General features: G+C 36.7%; 2 protein-coding genes across 11 annotated transcripts in view; one reads left to right on the top strand and one right to left on the bottom strand.

The window, feature by feature from the left end:
* Positions 1-2,229: 2,229 nt before the first annotated feature.
* On the top strand, positions 2,230-20,803 carry OSGEPL1 (O-sialoglycoprotein endopeptidase like 1). Of its 2 annotated transcripts, none has more exons than XM_070475885.1 (8): positions 2,230-2,659; positions 3,991-4,231; positions 8,639-8,792; positions 9,812-10,016; positions 10,093-10,241; positions 11,040-11,170; positions 11,295-11,366; positions 12,850-20,803. In XM_070475885.1, the coding sequence occupies exons 2-8, from the start codon at positions 4,011-4,013 to the stop codon at positions 12,926-12,928; spliced, it is 1,011 nt and encodes a 336-aa protein (XP_070331986.1). In that variant the 5' UTR covers positions 2,230-2,659; positions 3,991-4,010; the 3' UTR covers positions 12,929-20,803. The 2 variants fall into 2 exon arrangements, with proteins under 2 accessions (XP_070331986.1, XP_020751916.2); XM_020896257.2 differs by having other exon boundaries at positions 2,265-2,659; positions 8,639-9,026.
* ANKAR (ankyrin and armadillo repeat containing) overlaps positions 15,279-21,174 on the bottom strand; it is a 53,344-nt gene continuing 47,448 nt past the window's right edge. For 8 of the 9 annotated variants that reach the window (XM_070475879.1, XM_070475878.1, XM_020896254.2 and 5 more), the window contains 3 exons: positions 19,401-19,597; positions 16,858-16,904; positions 15,279-15,547 (listed from right to left, as the gene is read on the bottom strand). In XM_070475879.1, the coding sequence (XP_070331980.1) occupies positions 15,303-15,547; positions 16,858-16,904; positions 19,401-19,597 (489 nt within the window). In that variant the 3' untranslated portion in view covers positions 15,279-15,302. The remainder of the gene's footprint in view (positions 15,548-16,857; positions 16,905-19,400; positions 19,598-21,174) is intronic. The other variant, XM_070475882.1, reaches the window with a different exon arrangement.

Here is a 21,174-nt window from a genome sequence, read left to right on the forward strand (position 1 = left end):
GTGGAAAGGGGTGCAACAAGCCTGAACTATTAGCCATTAAAAGCACGAAACTCACTTCTGTTGCTTCCACTCCATCATGCCGAACAATATGGTTATAATTTGGATCTGGCTTTCATTGTAATTTGATCACAGAAAAGGTAAGGATCAGCAGGCTCAACTATCCTAGACCCTTCATCATTTCTCTTAACACGTTAGTATTACGGTTTTTACATAAAGTTTATTAGCAAATTGTGTGACTCAGCACTCCAGAGTCCACTTACTTCTAGGCCTGATAAACTGATTTCAACCCTAAAAAAGAATCAGATGTTGAAACCCAGTAAGCACACTATGGCCCTGCTAAACTGTGGATAAATCTGTGGCAAGCTGTCCCCTTCCCCAAGTGACTCTCCTCTCTTAATGCACATTTTCCATAATGCTGAATTGTAATTGCCTATTATCAGACTCATGGGGCTTCCCTGGTAGCTCAGTGGTCAAGAATCTGCCTGCCAATGCAGGAGATGCCAGTTCAATTCCTGGGTCAGAAGATGTGCTAGAGTACAACATGGCAACCCATTCCAGTATTCTCACCTGGAAAATTCCATGGATAGAGGAGCCTCGCAGGCTACAGTCCACAACTGAGTCGGACACAACTGAGCATGCACACACATTATTAGACTCCATTCCTTGAAAATAGAAAATGGATATTTTATCTTTTATCCCTAACAACTAGTAAACTGCCTAAAAAGAAAGAACCCAATAAATACGTGATATGTGAAAATCCAATTTAGTATGACATAAAAAGTTTCCAAGTGGCAAGCTAAGCAATAGCAGAGAACGTGAACATACTTATAATTCCAAACTCTCAATTCATGTTGCAGTTACAGTGGTTAGGCCATGTTTTCTTGAGAACGCCCATGAGTGTGGCATTCAAACCATATGATGTGATCTGCATAAAAGCCCAGACAAGCCCCAGAGAGCATAAGTCTCTTTCCCCTAATAACTTCTCCAGTGTAATAAAGAACATGGAAGAACTATACCTTCACTTGCCAAATATGTAGGACTGGTCTAAGTGCCATTCTTTCTACTACCCATATTCTTACTGTTTTTGTTCAGTCTCTTAAGTCATGTCCAACTCTGCAACCCTGTGGACTGGAGCCTACCAGGGTCCTCTCTCCACGGGGTTTTTCAGACAATACTGGAGTGGGTAGCCATTTTCTTCTCCAGGGCATCTTCGCAACCCAGGGATCGGACCTGCATCTCTTGCATTGAGATGAGGAGCCACTGAGCCACCAGGGAAGCCCCAGATTCCTTCCAAATGTCCTTAAGTTCTGCCCTTTCACCTAATGCAGCATTCAGACTCAGCAGCCAAGAGTACCCAGATAAGGAGTGCCCAAATAAGGTATCTATTGATACAACCAAACATAGCAGGGATAACTCTTGACAACACAGGACAGCATTGGGATAATGTAATTCAAGTTGCAAGAAAATACCAGATGTGAACGATTTTATGTTCAGAATAGATCCCAGTGTATAAGAGAAAATAATTCCCGGCCTGTCATATGCAATCAGGATGACTAATTATTATTAAAGCCTTTAGGTCTTAATTTTTCTTTTTTCCTCTTTTTGGGTCAACAATGTATCCTAGGGAAAATATGAGCTGTTTTCTGCCAGTTAAGAGAACAGACTCCAGAGCTGATGGCCTGACTTCTAATCCTAGTTCTGCATTTACTGGCTGTGTAATCTGCAAATCACCCAGACTCTCTTGCCCAGTTGTCTCATATATAAAATGAAGACAGTAGCTACCTCATGGGGTTGTTATGAGGATTAAATAAATCTGCAACAGTGCCTAGCACACAGTACATGCCACTTTATTGTTAATTATGTTTATTATTGTCATACATAAATGAACTTTTAAATAAACATTAAATTCTACCTTAAAAATTCTTAGTAAAGTGCTGATAATCGTAAGTTTCATACCTGGTAATTATGAATTACATATCTGCCACTAGACCATAACTGTGACTTTCCCTTCACACCAAGAAAGGCACAAACATATGTGCCAGGCCCTGTCCAGCCTTGAATTTATAAAGACCTTGCGGTAAAATCTTAACGCCTCTCAGGGAAGAATAAAGAATAGATTCGGACAAAGCTATTCAAATGGTAATAAGTTCACTTACGAATAAAAACAAAAAAAGACTGAAGGAGGTTAAAGAATAGGAGTACATACTATGCTGAAGATTACCTCCAGAGTAAGCAAAGACCATACTTTTCTCACAGTGGCGTCCAAATTCCAGCCTAAGGCAGTTTTTTTTTTTTTTTTTTTTACTGTGGCGTACGTCGTGTTTAGAACTAAATGCTATGTGGTCGAATCTGTGCTCTGTCTCCGCTGTATCAGTCAGTAGCCGTGTGACCTTGTAGACGTCTTCTTACCTACAAGTCTGGGAGAATTGCTTGAGCGCACGCAGAGCATCTAGGGAACAGACAGCCTTGGCGATTGTATTTACTCTAAGTGACGCCCTCAGGGAAACAGCCGCTGACCCTGGCGACGGGACGCTGGCCCCGTGTTGATGACATCACTTCCGGGGTGGCAAGTTCAGGCTTTCCTGCGCCTGGGAAAGGGCATTCAGTCGGCTTTGCACGGAGAGGAGATGAGTACTAGCTACTATCGTTGACGAGTAAGGTGGGTGAGGTAGCTCAGCCCTCTTCTCGCTTGTTGCTTTCGTGCGGCTAGAATAGCGGTTCCAGTCAGAATCCCTTGCCCTCTTAGAACAGAGACCAGCGCTGGCCAGGTCCCAAGACATGCCAGGTTCACTTGGGATCCGGCTTGGCTCCAACGAGAAGGGCTTCGCACAAGCTTCTTTGGCTGGATTTAGTGACTATAAATCTAATTTATCATGGCGTGTCTGTTGGGACTGCATCCTCTGCAGCTCTCCTCTTTGAATAGGTCGCTCATCTCCAATCCCTGGACCACCTCCCCCTGCTCCTGTGGAACAATGAAAGTTCCAGTATTCGCTCTTCCCCCTCCCCCCCATTTTGTCCACTAGTGTGATAGAGAAAGAATCTACTAAATTTCTAGAAGGTTCTAAAACAAGGTGATTTGGGAGACATGAGACTAAATACTTGGAGTGTGAAAAAAACAAAGTGCTTTAATGATGGACAGCTGTTATTGGAGAGAAGAGGATTTGGGGAGATCTCTATTGGTGGCTCAGTGGTAAAGAATACCGGGGTGGGAAAGATACCCTGCAGGGGGAAATGGCAATCCACTCCAGTATTTTTATCTGAAAACTCCCATGGACAGAGGAGCCTGGCAGGCTACAGCCCATAGGGTCGCAAAGAGACACAACTGAGCATACACACTGGTATGATAAATCTATGGCAAAAGTGAAGATTTAATTCGAAAAATTGTAATTAATAGATAAAATAGGTATTAGGTTATGGTCGTTTTAGTTGAGGTGTTCTTTTAAGATGAGCTTTATGAGAATGCTTTTGTCTAAACTTACACGCCTGAATCTTACTGTGTATTTAATGTGAACTTTTGTTTTTCGACCACATGATTAAATTTTTCTTTTGAAAGATGTTTCTGGGAAATGGAATGCATTAATTTCCATTAGTTTTGCTTTGCCTTTCTTGTTTTGACTTTTTAAAACAATTTGTCTTAATTTTGGCTATAAAAAAATAAATAGCACTTTTCAAGCGACTATGTAACTATTGTACTGTAAGAATAGTCGTTTGCTAAGAATAGCATACAAGTATTAGTAATACAGAAATTTTATATGTAATTTTATGTCTATATAATGTTCCCCTTAAAGAGCATTATATTCATTCATAGTTATTTATATTAACAGTTTCTTACAGCCTTTAAAATACTGTGCCAACTTTTAACAAAACTTTCCTAAATTTTTATAAAACTATATATTGAAAAATAAACCAAGTTTTCAGGAATTTTGCTTTACTGAATGGGCTAGTGGCAAATGTCAGTTCCAAATAATAGTTTGTTTCTTTCTCTTCTAGGAATTACCCATACAGTAAATATGCTAATATTGAATAAGACAGCAGGAGTCTTTTTTAAACCATCAAGAAGGAAAATTTATGAATTTTTAGGAAGTTTTCATTTTCATCCTGGAAAACTATTTCTTCATAAACTAGTATTGGGAATTGAAACCAGTTGTGATGATACAGCAGCTGCTGTAGTGGATGAAGCTGGAAATGTTTTGGGAGAAGCAATACATTCCCAAACTGAAGTTCATTTAAAGTGAGTATGCATTATCTTGGTAGTTTCCAATTTTTTTTGAAAAATAAAATGAAATAAAATCTTAATTTATTATATATAAAAGGTAAACTTTAGGATCTAATTTCTTCTTTTGTGCAAAAGTCTTAATAACTGATATAGAAAACCTTACACCCTTCACTCTGGCTTCTGAGGCCCTCCACAGTAACTTCCCAGCCTGAGCTCATCCTGTTGCCAAAAAGAAACAAACTTCAGGGTTTAGCCATGAATTCCCTTCAGCAATGCCATTTCCTTTTGTCCAGCTGTATGTTTCGTGGTCTCAACTGAAGTCCTAGGAAAGTATGACCTGACCTACAGCCTGTGTTAATCACTGAAAAAGAAAATCCTATTCACAAATATAAATATGTATAAATGTCATGTCGATACTTAATAATATACTGTCGTATTAAAACAGGATGGTGCCAGGTTTATAACCTCAGCTGTTTCCAGAGGGCAGATCGCATAAATAAGTGGGCTGGGAATAATGTAGAAAATAACTGTAGGAGGTCTTTACTCCACTCCAGCCAGTTGTTGCCATACAGGAGTGTAGGCCTTATGTTATTTGATCATAAGAATTTTCAAGAGAATGGAAATCCAGAATGTTATGGTAATATCTCCCAAATTTTAAAACTTAGTAGGTAGCTCCAATATATTAAAATATTGTGTAGTACAACTATGTCTTCAAGCCATTAATATTCAACATCTGAGTAGTGAAAAAGGTTGGCATTTTGAGATCATAAACTTGTACTTGAATCATGAATTAGCAGATGGTATTGGCTCTGACTTTGGGCAGTTCCTTATACTCTCTGAATCTGTTTTATTTTTTTTAATTCATCTTTTGAAATTTATTTTTAATTGGAGGATACTTGCTTTACAATGCTGTGTTCTTTTCTGCCATGCAGCATGGATCAACCATGAGTATGCATATGTCCCTTCTCCCTTGACTCTCCCCTCCCCCCACCCCCACCCCCGCCGGCCCGTCCCTGCCCCTACCCCACCCCTTTAGGTTGTCACAGAGCCCCAGGTTGAGCTCCCTGTGTTATATACAGCAGCTTCCTACTAGCTCTCTCTTTTACACATGGTAGTGTATATGTTTCAGTGTTATTCTCTCAATTCATCTCACTCTCTCCTTCCCCTGTTCTCAATGCCTGTGTCTTTATTACTGCCCTGTAAATAGGTTCATCGGTACCATTTTTCTAGATTCCATATATGTGTGTTTACATAAATATTTGTTTTTCTCTTTCTGACTGTTTAACAGGCTTTAGGTTCATCCACCTCACTAGAACTGACTCAAATTCATTCCTTTTTATGGCTGAGTAATAGTCCACTGTATATGTATGTGTGTGTGCATACCACAGCTGCTTTATCCCTTCATCAGTCTATGGACATCTAGGTTGCTTCTGATTCTGTTTTCACATCCATAAAATAGGAAAGATAATACCTGCATGAGAGTTATAACAACAGAATGTTATAATTAGAAATAGTATACTTGAAGGGGCAGAGTAGGCCTCTAATGGTTACATATTATATGAAAGGGGCTGTGGTGGGCCTTAATAAGGCACAGTGAAATACTAGTACATCCTTGCCTTAAAAAGTGTAACCTAATCTTTGAGACATGATATATGGACCTACAAGGAAAGTTAGGAGTACAAGGCAGCATAAAGTAAGTATCACAGAAGTAGTACAGACCATAACTTAGCACCACACCTCAGTTTCACAGTCCTTTCACTATTTTGGGCTTATTGGACATCTGAACACAGGAATGTTAACCACACAGAAAAGCCTGCCCTGACCACTTTTATCTGAATTAGGTACTCCCACCGAGTTTATTCTATATCATCATATCCTGCTTATTTTCTTAGTAGTTCTTTTCGTAATTTTTATGTTTACCTATTTACAGTGTTTCCCCCAAATAGACTCTAAGCTCCAAGGTGATGGAGGCTGCATCTGAATTAATCACTGCACTCTGCCTAGTGGCCGGCACAACACTTGGCATGTTGCTTGGGTCAGTGGCCTTGAGAGACAGATAGGCCTTCAATGAATGGAGATGGAAAAACCATTGTAGACTGAAATAGTGTCTTTGGCAAAGGCAAAGAGGTGAGAAAGTGCTGGACAAAAAAAAAACTTTCAGTTTAGCTAGGGTATAAGCCACGTGAGAAGAATATACAGGCTGTTTGATTCCAGGTCATCTCAGCATTTATTGAACACCTACAATTGCAAGGCAGCATCTATGAGGCACTGTGGGTACAAATATATGATTTTTTCCTCTGAACAACTTACCATATAAAATGCTTTAGATTCTGATTCAGCCACTGACTAGCTTGGAGACCTTGCACCATTTTCTGTGACTCAGTGTCCCTATCTGTGAAATGGGGATAATAATGGCTTCCAGCTCATAATATTGTTGTGAAGATTAAATGTGAATTCTTTTAAAGTATATAATGTAGTTCTTGTCAAATAAGAAGGGCTGCAAAAACCCCATCTATTACTGGTAACAAGAGTACTTCTCTTTCTATTATAAATTAGTGAAGAAGACAAACAGGTAAACAGATTGTTGTAAAACAGCATGTAAAGTGAAGTAATAGAGGTCTGCTTAGGAAAGGAGTTCCTTTCTTCCAAGCCAGAGACCTGGAGGACTTCTCCCTCACCACTCTGTACCCAAATCAGTCATCCGGTCGTGGTAAATGTACCTTCCAAATATGGAAACTTTCCTCTCCCTTTCCACTGACTTAATTCAAACCTTTATTGTCTCTTGTCTGAACTCCTGGCTCCAGCCTTGAAGCTAAATGGTTTCCATGCCTCTTTACTAGCTTTGTTCCTTAGTCATCCATTTTCCATACCGTCTAAAAATTATTTGATTATTAATTGACTTTTAGCAATCATTGTTAATTCTTTGAGAATAAAGCTGTTGTGTTTTTCATCTCTTTCATCTCTGATGCTTAGCATAATCCTTAGAATACATAGAAGAGGCACAGAAAGAAAGGAAGTGTAGGCAAGTGGGGGAAGGAAAAAATAAGTAGAAGGGAGAGGATTTGGATTTAAAGTCTCCCAAATTCCAGTCATCACTGCTTTTTTTCTGGCAACACAGCATAGTACAACTCCAAGGATCAGAGAAAGTATCTGGAGAAATATAGTTAGAAGGCTTTGAATAGAATGACTTAATGAGAGCTTTTTGAAATTGGTGGTGACAATCAAACAGCCTGACCTCATCAATACTTATAAACTTAATTAAATGTGGAAAGTGAGAGAAAGGAAGGAGATAAAGATGAGCCTTGAAACCTAAGCAGTTTGGAGGTTATTGATGCCATTAACAAAATTGAGAAATATAGAAGAAAAAGTAGCTTTAAAGAATTAAGGAAAATTGTATTACAATATGAATGTGTTGAAATAAGGTAATTCCTCTTAAATAGCACCCTCATTGATTGACACATACATATTTTAACTATCCAATGCCATTTGTATAGAGCCTACAGATCTTACAATATCAAATCATCAAATATTTGAAGTTCTTTTTTTGAGAGCAGAGGTATATCTTGCAGACCCTCTATTTTTGCTCTGCCCTCTGATCAGTCACATGCTGGCAGTTTTTTTGCTAACAACCTTTGCCTTCTAATTCTTTACTCTTGACATTTGGAGTCATCGTCCACTGCTTCTCCTAATGGACCAAAAATCAAAATTGGATTCTTGGATTAAGATTGGATTCCCAGACTTTATTTCAGGGTTGCAAGCTGTCTACTGTCCTAGCATGACCTCAAGTGCAGTGTGTTTAAAAATAAACTCGTCTTCTTCAAAAAACTGTCTTCATGTTTCTGTTAGGATTTCTTTTCTCCCAGTCATTCGAGCTCAGGATTTACCTTTGATGGTTTGGTTCCCCCTTCCCCTGATATCCAATTAAAATTATTACAGTTTTCAGTTCTTGGTCCCTTTCCATTCTCATGATCACTCAGTTTAAGATGTAATAACCTTACACAAATACTTTTGCAATAACCTCTTTAAAAATCTCCCTGCCTGCATATAGATTCCTTTCCCAAAATCCTGATTTCCTTTCCTAAAACCCAATTTTATCCTTTCCTTATTCAAGACTTCTTCCTTAGAATGCTTCTCAGAATTATTTTGGTTATTTCATTTATCAGGAAATAAGTCCGTTGGAGTTTGTTGTGTACAATTTTGCAAAGTCAGCAACAGTAAATTACATCCTTAATCATTGCATGTTGAGTTCTTATAATGTACTACATATTATAATGCACACATAATTAGAAAATACTTACTGATGTTTTTAGCTATATAATGATAATTTGAAAACGTGCTTTCAGCCATAATACATATTTTTTCTTTCTCTATTTTTACAATCTTAAACTTATAAAAGTTGGGTGTTTTTTTTATGTCTTTCAGAACAGGTGGGATTATTCCTCCAGTAGCTCAACAGCTTCATAGAGAAAATATTCAACGCATAGTGCAAGAAGCTCTCTCTGCCAGTGAAGTCTCTCCAAGTGAACTCTCAGCAATTGCAACTACCATAAAGCCAGGACTTGCCTTAAGCTTGGGCGTAGGTTTATCATTTAGCTTACAACTGGTAGACCAGTTTAAAAAGCCCTTCATTCCCATTCATCATATGGAGGCTCATGCACTTACTATTAGGTTAACAAATACGGTAGAATTTCCTTTTTTAGTTCTTTTGATTTCTGGAGGTCATTGTCTTTTGGCATTAGTTAGAGGAGTTTCAGATTTTCTTCTTCTTGGAAAGTCTTTGGACATAGCACCAGGCGACATGCTTGACAAGGTAATTATTTAAGAATTAATATCTCCATTCTTTTTGTTAGGTGTTTGTTTCAGCTGAATAGTAATAGATGAACTATCACTATTCATCTAAATATTTCTGGATAATATATGAAACTGAAAAATGTTATGTGAGCAAAACAAAAAGAGCAGTGCATAATTGTATGAAAGATTCCTTCTTACCCATTCTGAATAAGATGATATGAGGTTTACATCAGTATATAAAGGCTCTAATAGTTTGCATATACTGCATTTATGTTTTTAGTCAAATAACATGAAAGAAAGTGCTTTGTGAAGTGTAATGTACCTTTTAAAACTGAAAGAAGAGGATATATAAAAATGACATAAGGACATTAAAGATACACAATGTTTTATTATTAAATATTATAACTGCTGATACCACTGACAAGCAAATTTATTTTCCTTTGTTTTAGCATTCTAAAAATGACTTCCTTATATAAAAAAACCTGCTTCTATCAAGCTGAAATTCAAAAGAAATAGGGTAGGTTCTTATTCTGAAGTTCATAATTGAGCAGTCATTGTCATTTTCAAACCTAGTTTCCATCCCCAGTAGAAGAGCAAAAGTAGATAGGAAGGCAGTGATTGGCTACTACTGATCACTTGTCAGAAGGAGCAAGATGAATGTATTGACTGACCACCAGGTATAGTCCTTAGTTGTAAAAGTATAGCATGTCTTATTCATCCAGGATAAGAATCATTTCCTTTGTACCTTGGTTTCAAAATGTACAGTTTCATGATGTTACAGAATGTTTTGTTTGTTTTTGGTAGGTAGCACGAAGACTTTCCTTAATAAAACATCCAGAGTGCTCCACCATGAGTGGCGGGAAGGCTATAGAACATTTGGCCAAACAGGGAAATAGAATGCATTTTGATTTCCAGCCTCCCATGCAACGTGCTAAAAATTGTGATTTTTCTTTTTCTGGACTTCAACACGTTATTGATAAGATGATAATGCGAAAGGAAAAGGAGGAAGGTATATTTGTAATTAGTAAAGTTGGACAGATAAGTAACACTGGATGGTACCTAAAAATACCTGCTCATTCCTGCAGGTATTGAGCAGGGGCAGATCCTGTCTTCAGCTGCAGACATTGCTGCTGCAGTCCAGCACACCGTGGCCTGCCACATTGCAAAAAGAACACATCGTGCTATTCTGTTCTGCAAGCAGAGAGGCTTGTTACGGCCAAGTAACGCGGTACTGGTAAGTCCTGTCATTACAGAATGGTAGTCATCCTTTACAGTATGTCCCTTTCCTTTCCAGAGCTTAATTGACCATAAGCATAGGATGAAAAGATCTTTATGCCATATGTTGTCCCTGACAGGAAAAGATTATGTAGAATAAAAACTAACAGCCATTCTTGTATAGGTGTGGCACTTTTCTAGGACATCGGTACAGCCTGTGTGGCAAAAATGTTCAAGGCTGCATCTTACTGAATAAAAGAGGGTTTGCAGTATGAAACAAAATGCAGTATAACTGCTATCATTGTTTTTAGAAAAATGGACTGTTTCCTTCAAATTTATGTTCCTTTGATGAAATCTCTTTAAATATGCTTAAAAGGCTTGATAAATTTCCTGTGTAACTGTATCTTAAACTTCATCCTTTTAAAAATTGTAAAGTGGGAAAATATTTAAACAGTAGGTTCACAAAATGGAATATTAAACAAATATCAAAGGTAATAGTTTAAAAATTATGTAGTAAAATGAAAAAAATGCTTATAAGCAAAAACTACAGGGTCTAAAATACTGTATAATGATTGTACTATAAGGAAAGGGTTAGAAGAAAATGTACAAAAATGATAGTGATCATATGGTAATATTGAAGTTTTTTTTTTTTCTTTTCCAAATGTTGATTATATAGATATACTACTTAATCATTTACCCACCTACCAAAATGTGATATTGTCTTATTGTATAATGCTGGTATTCCCCCCAGGTTTAGCTCACAGCTTACTTCATAGTCATATGTGATATTTGTTCACTTCGGTGTTCTGAACTTCAGGTTGTATCTGGAGGTGTTGCAAGTAACTTATATATCCGAAAAGCTCTGGAAATTGTGACAAATGCAACCCAGTGCACTTTGCTGTGTCCTCCTGCCAGGCTGTGCACTGACAACGGCATCATGATTGCATGGTAAGCCACAGGATATTTGTGACTCACTCATAATTATGCAAATATTAATTGCTCTTGCATCATGCTAAATTTTCTTCCTTTAAATCTTCAGCTAGTTATTTTATTTTTAATGATTGTTATTTAGGAATGGTGTTGAAAGACTACGTGCTGGCTTGGGCATTTTACACAACACAGAAGGCATCCGCTACGAACCAAAGTATGTGGCACCATTCATAATCTCTGTGCAGGTTGTACCATAAAAGTCAAAGCCTGGATTTTGCTTTTATATTTAAGGTTTTCATTGACGTTCTGGTGGTATTTGAAGAAAGATGACATTAATGTTTTTTCTTCTAACCTAGGTGGTAGATAACTTACAGGAAATATTTTTGTTATAGCAATAAATTATACAAATGTTAACCAGTTAAAGGTTAGAAACAGGGAGTAGGTAAGGATGATGAATTCTCTTGTTTGGGACCAGAATGGAAACCATATCTGTGACCTGGACTTCTGCAGTGTCAGGACCATCTCAGCACCAATTGCCTTGCTGAAAATAACAAAAATGTGCCCAAGGGTTCTGGTGTGAGACGGGGTTGTGAGTATACATCTCCACAGGACGCTGAGAAAGTGCCAAAAGATAGTTTATTTTCTGCAATCCTTATTTCCCCTCCCCAAATTGTTCCTAGGAGTAGCACAGCTTTTCTTTCAATTTGTTATCAAGTTCTGGTCTAAGTTAATTCCGGAATAGTAAAAATAGTAAAGCATGATTATATTTCATAATCTAACATAATTCTATTTTCATTATTGTTTCATCTGCTGTTTTAAAACTTTTCAGCATATTAGTATGTAACTATCAGCCACATGAACCGTAGACTATTAAAGCTGATCATAAATGAACAGATTTTAGTTAGTAATGACAAAAAGAATCCTTTTAGTTGATGGCCTAGCCTCAGGTGAAATCCACTGTCTGATCCAACAGAGCCTTCTTATAGCAGTGTTGAGGCTGGAGATGATGGCTTTAGGTTGGGGTCCAGCTGAAGCCTAGCATAGGGCAGTATGCTAAACATGTAAAAAAAAGCAGAAATCTGAGGCCAAAGTTATTTACTGGGGAAGAACAGAGGAAGAGGGTAGGATCTAAGGCCTCCCTGCCACCAGTAACAAAGGAACATAGAAAGGAACACGCCTGCTTTTAAAACCTCAGAGAAGAGCTGGTGGAAACTTGGTGAATTTCTGAAGTAGGAATGGATAGTTTAGCTGTATGGTAAACTTTTTAGCCTTTTAACTTTGTAGAGCATAAAGCATTTTTGTAATTTTTTGTTTCAACTTACAGTATTTGAGAGCAATAGAACTCTTTGAAAAACATCTCAACCCCAAACTCACTAAATTGTGTACATTAAATATGTATAGTTTTCAACATGTCAATTATACCTCAAAGAGATTTCTTTTGTTTGTTCTTTTTTTTTTTTTTTTTAGGATAATGAAAGAGGTTTTTAAAAATTGCCAAATTTCGATTTCTAGCCTTCCTTTACCTGTTTTGCTAGTTTGAGGTCCTAGTCTATATGTATTCAGGAATCACCATCACATATGATAGTTATACACTAGATACATATATTTTTTGTCAGAATTCTAAACAGTTTGCAGAACTAGTGACAGATCAGTAAGCAAATATTTGAAATAATGTGATTTGTCTGGTTTTGATGCAGATGTCCTCTTGGAGTAGATATATCAAAAGAAGTTGGAGAAGCTGCTATAAAAGTGCCACGATTAAAGATGAAGATTTGATTTTTGCTTTTAAAAAAATCCCTAAAGGTTTTTATTTTTTTGTATATAAAATATATAATATTAATTGTTCATCAAGACTTTCTTTGTTATTACTTTTCTTATGTTTGATGTTTAACCTGCTCTTCTGAGAGACAACAATAATATGGTCTTACAAGGGAGTATAGGGCTTTTTCTATTTAATTATCAAAAACCAAAATAAAACATCTTGTGAGGAAAATAATTTACTAATATTGGCAAGTGAAAAGAAAAATCTTGGAAAAAATGTAGCAATTCTGCTAAATCATGGCCCCATGTTAACACAGGCATAGATCTTTTCCCACCTGTCTCATATCAGAATAGTATAAGTTCCTATGGAAACATTACACTGACTTTTCTAGTGAGACAGCAGTTTTAGAAAGGTAGCCAGGTCAAAGTCATGTCAACTCAGAATTCTAGGACAAAACAAAAGGAGACTTTCTCTAATAGAATGTAAGTTAATAATTATAAAAATATATATTATTAGGTATCTTCTCTGGAGCAAATGGGACTTCTATACATTTCTTAAGATCCATCTTGAGATTTTAAAAAATATGACATGCAAGTAATCCCTCAAGGGTGTATTGTACTTTTTAGTTGGCCACATATATTTACATTCATTATTTTAGAAAGTATATTTAATCAGTGAAGATATATGAGATGAAAAAGGTTTGGTTTTTTTTTGGTTTTTTGATAATGTCCTTTGAATCTGAACTTTTACTGCAGTTCATGACTTTTTTTCTTCCCAGATTAAAGGAACTGAATGTACTGTCCTTTGAATATAAGGATGATGCTACTAACTGCTTAATGTCCTTTGAGAGGTTTTGCTAGTAGACATTTATGTTACATCATCCATAACTGGATCAAGTTGTTAAAAGTCCATAGGGTCACAAAGAGTCAGACACAACTGAAGTGACTTAGCATGCATGCACAGGTAAGAGGCAGGTAATTTGATGAATTGAGACCTTTCTCATTTTACATATAATTTTTAAAAAGAAAAAATGCAATGTAATAAAAATCTTTATTTTGGCCTTGTACTTAAAGAGGAATACTGGAAAGTTTTAAGCATAGTAGGATGGTCTGTCTAGGCCAAGATGCTCAGGAAATGCCTATGTTATTGAATGCAATAATGATCCTCAACTTTGAAGCCACCCAATCCAGCGACAAAGTTCAAATTTTGCTTCTAAAGGCTTTTTTGTTTTTTTAATGTCTACAGAGGCTTAATGTTTCATTGATGTGAATTCTTAACAATGCTGAATTAAATGATACTGGTTTTTATCATTTGAATTATTTATCCCTTTCTAGTATAAAATTCTCCCCAGATTTTCCCCTGGAATTCCTGTATGTTAGTCTCTCCACCAGGAAGTTGTGACTCTGGACTGCTAAGATAATTCAGAATTGAATTTGGAGATTAAAGAAGTCTCTTATTGTACAGTTGTTAAAAGCACAGGCTTTGGACTGTGACACATAGAAATCCCTAAGTACCTGTAGCCACTATCACAATCACCATCATCATCATTAGGTGAAGGCATGTTGGAGAAAATAACTGCTACTTAACATATATGTTCCGCTGCAGACCAGATAGACTGTAGAGACAACTGAGCAAAGTGGACAAAGAAAAAGGAGTACTCTTTAAAGGATTCACTGAAACCCAGTTAACTTTTATGTCAAATCTGCTTGCTGCTGTAAATCATATACATACATGCTCAGACATACATCAAAGATTGCACCTACTGGAAACAGTACTCTTTGGGCAAAGACATCATGTGATTCTAAGCCACAGAGAATATCATCTATTCCAGCCTCAAACCGAGGATACTCTGTAGGTATGGTGTCTGGTCAACAGAGGTGGCCATACTTTTTAGCCATACTTCTATGCTTGCTAGGAAGTGATTTCAGATTTTTTTCAATAAAATGTTTTTAAATGTATACATTTCAGATTTTTAGAAGGCTCATGCATCTGTGGTATCTGTCATTAAATATCTTATGGTAGCACAGTGTTAACATGTAGGCTACTTTGAATCAGACCTTTTTAGCCCAGCATACCAAGTAAAAAAATCTTTCTAACATTTGAGAGAGAGAGAGAGAAATATACACTAATTGTGTCACTTGTGTCAGCTGCTGTATCTTAATGATTTTAGGTGCAGGCATTCTATTATAGAAAATGCTACTTAATTTTTGGAGCCATATATCAGACCTGATGTTAAGTTCCAGTAGACATGCTAAGGAAGTTTTGTTAAACAACAGTATCAAGAATTTGCATTCAAAAAGATTATGCAGTTATGTATATTTTAGCACAATTGAAAATAAAAAATTTTACAAGATTGCTCAGGAATCCTTTCACACTAAAATGCTTTTATTAGCCTTCTGCAGGCTCCGGATTAGCTTTCTGTACATGTTTCCCAAGTTGGTTCAAAAGCACTATTCTTGGTCTTGATACAGTTATGATATCTGATGAAATTGCAGATGAAAAGGAAAAAATATGAGAAACCATACTCTTTTTGCTTGTTTTGAAGAGTCCCATGAAGTTAGTTACAGGAGGTATAAAAGTCAAAGAATCTCTTGGTTGAATTTTGGGTTTTGATTTTCTTCGGTACTCTTTCCCTAAAAAGGAGAGAGCCATAATTAAGTGTCTCTTAAGCCATAATTAAGTGTCTCTTAAGCCTAAGAGCCCTAGGAATAGTCTCATTGCTTTTAATTCTATATATTTCTATTTCTTCACATTGCTGAAACATACTAAGAGAACAGATCAGTAGCTTCCAGACTTTTAGATGCTGGGATGCAAAAATCTGTGGAGATCAATATATGGTTGCAAACTTTTTATCATGCCAAGTTGGCACTAATGAAAGAACAAATGCCAGCCACTTTAAACATCATTTTGTAAAAGAAGGGATAGCTTCATGTCAAAAGAAGGTGTAAAAGCCATCATCAAAATGGAGGACTTTACTTGAATGAAATTAACTTTATTAGACACCTAGTTGTCCTTTTTCCTTTTTGTCTTATCACAAACCTGGTCTGGACTTTGCAGACCATTACTGGTATACGTATTATTCAGAAACCAATATTAAAATGAAGGAATAATGGAACTAGCTTTATTCTTCTAGGTAATTACTCTTACACTAAAGAAGCTATACAAAAACCAGACCATACAGAAACCATTCTACTACCGATATTCAAAAATATAGCTTCCCACACATACCTACCTTTCCTCAGATACTATGAAGTTCTTCCCTGTCCTTTTCTTTTCCTATTCTCTGTCTTTCCACTTGTGACTCCAACAACGTGATCTTGATTTCAGAAAGTTCTGTCTTTGCTTTTACAGTGAGGTAATACACCAAGTGGACTGATTTTGGATCCTACTAAGCACCCGTGATCAAGCACTAAGCAGGTGCATAAAGTCAGTGTGTGATTTATTTTCCCTATTATTGGTCTAGTAGGAATTGGATACTAACATGGTGAGATCTGCATTCTGATCTCACAGGCCTCAGCCACCAACTCTGTAAGCTTATCTATCAGCTCTATAAAACTGAACATAATATCAATGGAAAGAATGTCATCTCTGCTGTAAGAACTTATAGGCAAGTTGTACATGAAACAGAGTAATAGCAAGATCATAATTAAAGTCATACTTCCATGTTGTTTCAATAATAACATTTCTATGCATGGCTTATGAGAAAAAGCAAAGTAAGAAGGGGATTTCTGTCAAATGACATAAGTGGGGAACCCTTAAAGGGAATGATTAACACAGCACGGGTTTGTAAATGGGAAAATATTTTAGGTATGTAAAACTAGAAAAGCAGAAGTCTACCGGGAAACATATTTTGGCAGCCTCTACATTTTGAATTCTTAGAAATAAAACAATTATAAAAGGTCAGAATAGAAAGTATCTCAGAGATAAAAGAAAAATCAATTACCTTTCTTAAAGACAGGAATTATGGATGGTCCTCCATTTTTCTCCAGACTGAAAGGAAAACACTTTTATCACAAAAACTAGAAATATATAAAAACTTAATATACCCAGGTACCATATTCAGTGCCTAGTAGTCTAATTTATACATGTTACCTGTACTAACTACGTGTGTTACCTGTTAGTATTTTGTAGTCTGTCAGTCATTTATTCACTTAACACCCAAAACATGTGGAAGATTCAGTATGCTTGAAGTGAATAGGAAAAGTTTCATGGAAAAAGAGACAACTAGGTTGTCTTCAACTAGGTTTTGAAGAAAATGGGTCTTTAAACAGATGAATTGGGGGAGGGTATTCCAGATATGGGGAACAGAATATGAAAAATTACAATACTATAAAACAACATGGCATGTTCAAAGGGCACCAAGTAGTCTAGTGTGATCAGAATTAAAGTTATCTGCAGACATGATGGGAGATAAGATTGGAGAATAAGGATCAGGTCATTTTGTGTACCATGAATAAGAGAAAATTTAAACTTTATTTTCAAAGTAATGTGATACTAATGAAGTATTTCAAGCTAAAGAATAACAAGGTATACCTAAGTTGATATGATGTGGCTTTAATAGAAGTATTTTAATCATCCTGTACATGTAACATATGGTGTTAACAAAATTTCCCTGGTGATGAAATGTAATTTTAAATATTAAATATTAAAACTGCTTATGACAGATGTGTTCCTGGTTAATTTGATGAGGAACATTTGCTTTTGTCAACTTTAATAAGACAGGCCCTAGTCTGTTCAGTATGCCAACTTCATATAGGGTATGGGTATAGAGTAACATGAAACTGGCTAGTACTTTAGACTCAGATTATTTTCACATAGGGTCTAAGTTAACAGTAAAATTTTGTTTATCTACATACTTCAAAATTTACACATCCAAAGACTCTTCTAATCTGCCATTCTTGGGGCCGAATGAGCATGTGGGAATAGATAAGCGGTATATACTCCAAAACAATGCTGTCACGACCCCAACAAAATCAATCTACTTTATGTTTCCAGTAGTGGTATCAAGGAATATTTTGTGGAAATTAATAATCTTTTAGCACATTTCCCATAGTTTCATTTAAATAAAATTCCTTTGCAGGATTGTTATGAAAATGAAAGGGAATAGTCAATCTATATAAATACTGTAAGGAGAGTGCATAGAATTATTAGTTATTGGAGTAATTGTTATTTGTTTACCAGTTCTACCTCACTTAGTAGTCATTCCCATAAGTTTACTGACCACTTGTTATTGTTTGTAATCCTGAAAATTGAGAGTTCACAACTCCAGGGGATGCCATTCACCTCACAGTAATTGTAGATGGCAGTAAAGTGTACTGACGAAGGAGTATCTTATTCTAATTCCCAAAAAGTTGCCATATGGGCTAGCTGTGGGAGTGACTGTGTAAAATAATACTTCCATTATTTAAAGTAAATTAATTTTTTGAATAAGTACCATTTTAAACATTTTAATTAAAAATTTTAAACCCAGAAAATTAAAGCAATTGTAATTTAGTTTTCCCTGGATTATATAAAGTTAGATAATCAGTTTGGGGTATTCAGTTTTTCAAAGAATTCAAATTAAACTGACTGAAGATGTACTCATTTTTCTCTATGCTTAAAATTGATTTATAGAACCATGATACACTACTGGATTCTATTGTCTTCTATTATTATAGAGTTAATAATATATCTTGAGTAGTTCTGTTTCCTATGTGTAAAATAGCACTATTTGCAGAGAATTTTAATTCAGCTGTAATTACAGAAGAAGAGAAAATATGCCCATTGTAAGGAGATTCTCCTCTGCTCTCTTTCTACAGAAAGTTAAGTTCATGGTAGAACTGCAACACTGAAGCAAAATCCTCTGAATAAATGCCTGGCAGACTTTACCATAACTTTAGCCACTGGGTCTGATTTAGCCCTGTTTATACCCTGTGAATTTGGCATAGCTTGAATCAGGTGTAAAAGCCCTATTTGATGCCAAGGTCATAATGGCATTCCTGGTTGCCTCAGAGCTCTCAAATGTACCCCAAACCTACCAAAATATGACTTCCTCAATCACCCTGCCATGCTCCTCTGTCCATGGAATTCTCCAGGCAAGAATGCTGGAGCCGGTAGCTAATTTCTTCTCCAGGGGATCTTCTTGACCCAGGCATTGAACCCTGGTCTCCTGCATTGCAGTCAGATTCTTTACTCCTTTGAGCCACCAGGGAAGCCCAAATTGAACTTTGAAGCAACTAATCTTCCAAAAACTTCTGAAAAGGGGGATGAATAACCCTGACCAGACAGGATCCCCAAGATAGTTGTATTCTTGTCTGCACTCTCAATTCTGTTGCCAAATTGGAATTAAAAAGAGACTTTGGCAATGGACATTTAGAATGAAGTCTTTCTTTGTTACACTGCATAGATTCATATCAAGGATAGTTCCCTTGTTTGATCTTCCTTAAATTTCCTTAAAAATCCGTCTCAGTAATTTCACTACTGCCACTTCAAATATAGGAATAATACCTTAGGGAAGGAAGTCCCACTTTTTGTTGCATTTCAAATTCCTTTAAAAATGCTGGGTTTATACTTGCATCTCTGCTGATATTTTTTGTTATACGAAGGAACTGATTAGGCTTATTCCTGCATTCCTTTAATAAGAGTCGGAAAGCATTTGCATTGTAAGTTAAGTAACCAAGAGCACTGGAGCAAGCCATGCGAACCTAAGTGAAGAAGACACAATTTCCCCTTAAACACTGAGCTTTGTTCTTAAAATATCTAAGCCAGTGTGCTTATTAAATATTTCATAGGAAATCTCTGTAGAGATCATACAGCAAATATGTATGTCAGCTGATGGCAATTTATAGACAGAAGCATAGCCATATTTTTCGGGAGGCTGTGAGTTGCCATTGATTTCAAGTAGTTGGTCTCAGTCCTGGCTGCATTTTGGAATCACTGCTGCTGCTGCTGCTAAGTCGCTCAGTCATGTCCGACTCTGTGCAACCCCATAGACGGCAGCCCACCAGGCTCCTCCGTCCATGGGATTTTCCAGGCAAGAGTACTGGAGTGGGGTGCCATTGCCTTCTCCGTTGGAATCACTGGTATTTAAAAAAAAAAAAAAAGCCCACCAACTAAATACAGTCTCTCTTAGAATCTGGTGTTAGGTATTTTTTTTAAGTGCCACAGGTGATTCTCAGGGGCAGCCCAAGTAAGAACCTTTGAGTTTGAACTAAGATAGTAGGTCTCGGGTTTTCACTGTGAATTGGAATCACCTGGATAGCTACGAAAATATTGTCTGAAAACTGATTTAATTATTTTGAAGTGCAGCGAACTGAACATTGGGACTTTTCAAACTGCACAGGTGATTATAATATAGGAAACTAGGTAAAGAAACCATAGCATAACAGTAAGTAAAAAATAAGCCACCCGAGGAAGCAACTCAGTTATCCACTGGCAAAACCAAAGAAACAGCACAAGTTCCAGGCCATGGGACTCCAGAAAAAGTAATCCTTCCTTTGAAGGAAATACTCTCTGCATTTCACTCTGAAGTAATTAGGTTGTTCATATAATAAAGTACACCCCTGGGAAGTTCTTAGGAAAATCTCTTCACGGTGGCATAAGAAATGTTGAAAAAATGAATGTAAACCAAGGCCATGCAGAGTACCAGAAGGCTGACATGTTGGTCTTTACATTGACACACGACTTCTGTCTATGCCCCCAATCTTCCATGGCCTGCACAGTGGTTCTGGAGCAGCAGCCTCAGCTTCTGGGAACATGTTAGAAATGCAAAATATAATGCTAATTCTATACCAGATACATTAGATCAGAAACTTTGGGAATGGAGGCCAGCAGTCTACGGTGTAACAAGTCCTCCAGGTGATATAGCCTTAAAGTTGGAGAAACACTGCCTTCGCCCTTCCAGGAGAAGCTGCTTCCAGGAGAAGCAAAAAAAAAAAAAAACAGAAGCAACACACTGTCATAGCCAACTGGGCTTCACACACCCTCAACTCTTAATTGTTGGGCAGGTAAGGAAAACTTCCCAATGGATTCCACTTTCACTCATTACAAATAATCACAGAAATGACTGAGTGACTTTAACTATAAAATATAAAATATTTTATAAATGAGTATTTTTGTATCATCCATGTACTTATTCATAGACTGAACCTTAAAGCCTGAAATTAAAACCAATGTGCATATTTTGTGGGAGCCAGAATTGTGAATGGCAAAGAAAAATCATAAAATTTTGAGTTAGTAATATGAACTGTTAATATTTTATAACACTCAACCTGTGGAGAAA

This window comes from Odocoileus virginianus, chromosome 13 (genome assembly GCF_023699985.2).
Source record: "Odocoileus virginianus isolate 20LAN1187 ecotype Illinois chromosome 13, Ovbor_1.2, whole genome shotgun sequence".
NCBI classification, from domain to species: domain Eukaryota; kingdom Metazoa; phylum Chordata; class Mammalia; order Artiodactyla; family Cervidae; genus Odocoileus; species Odocoileus virginianus.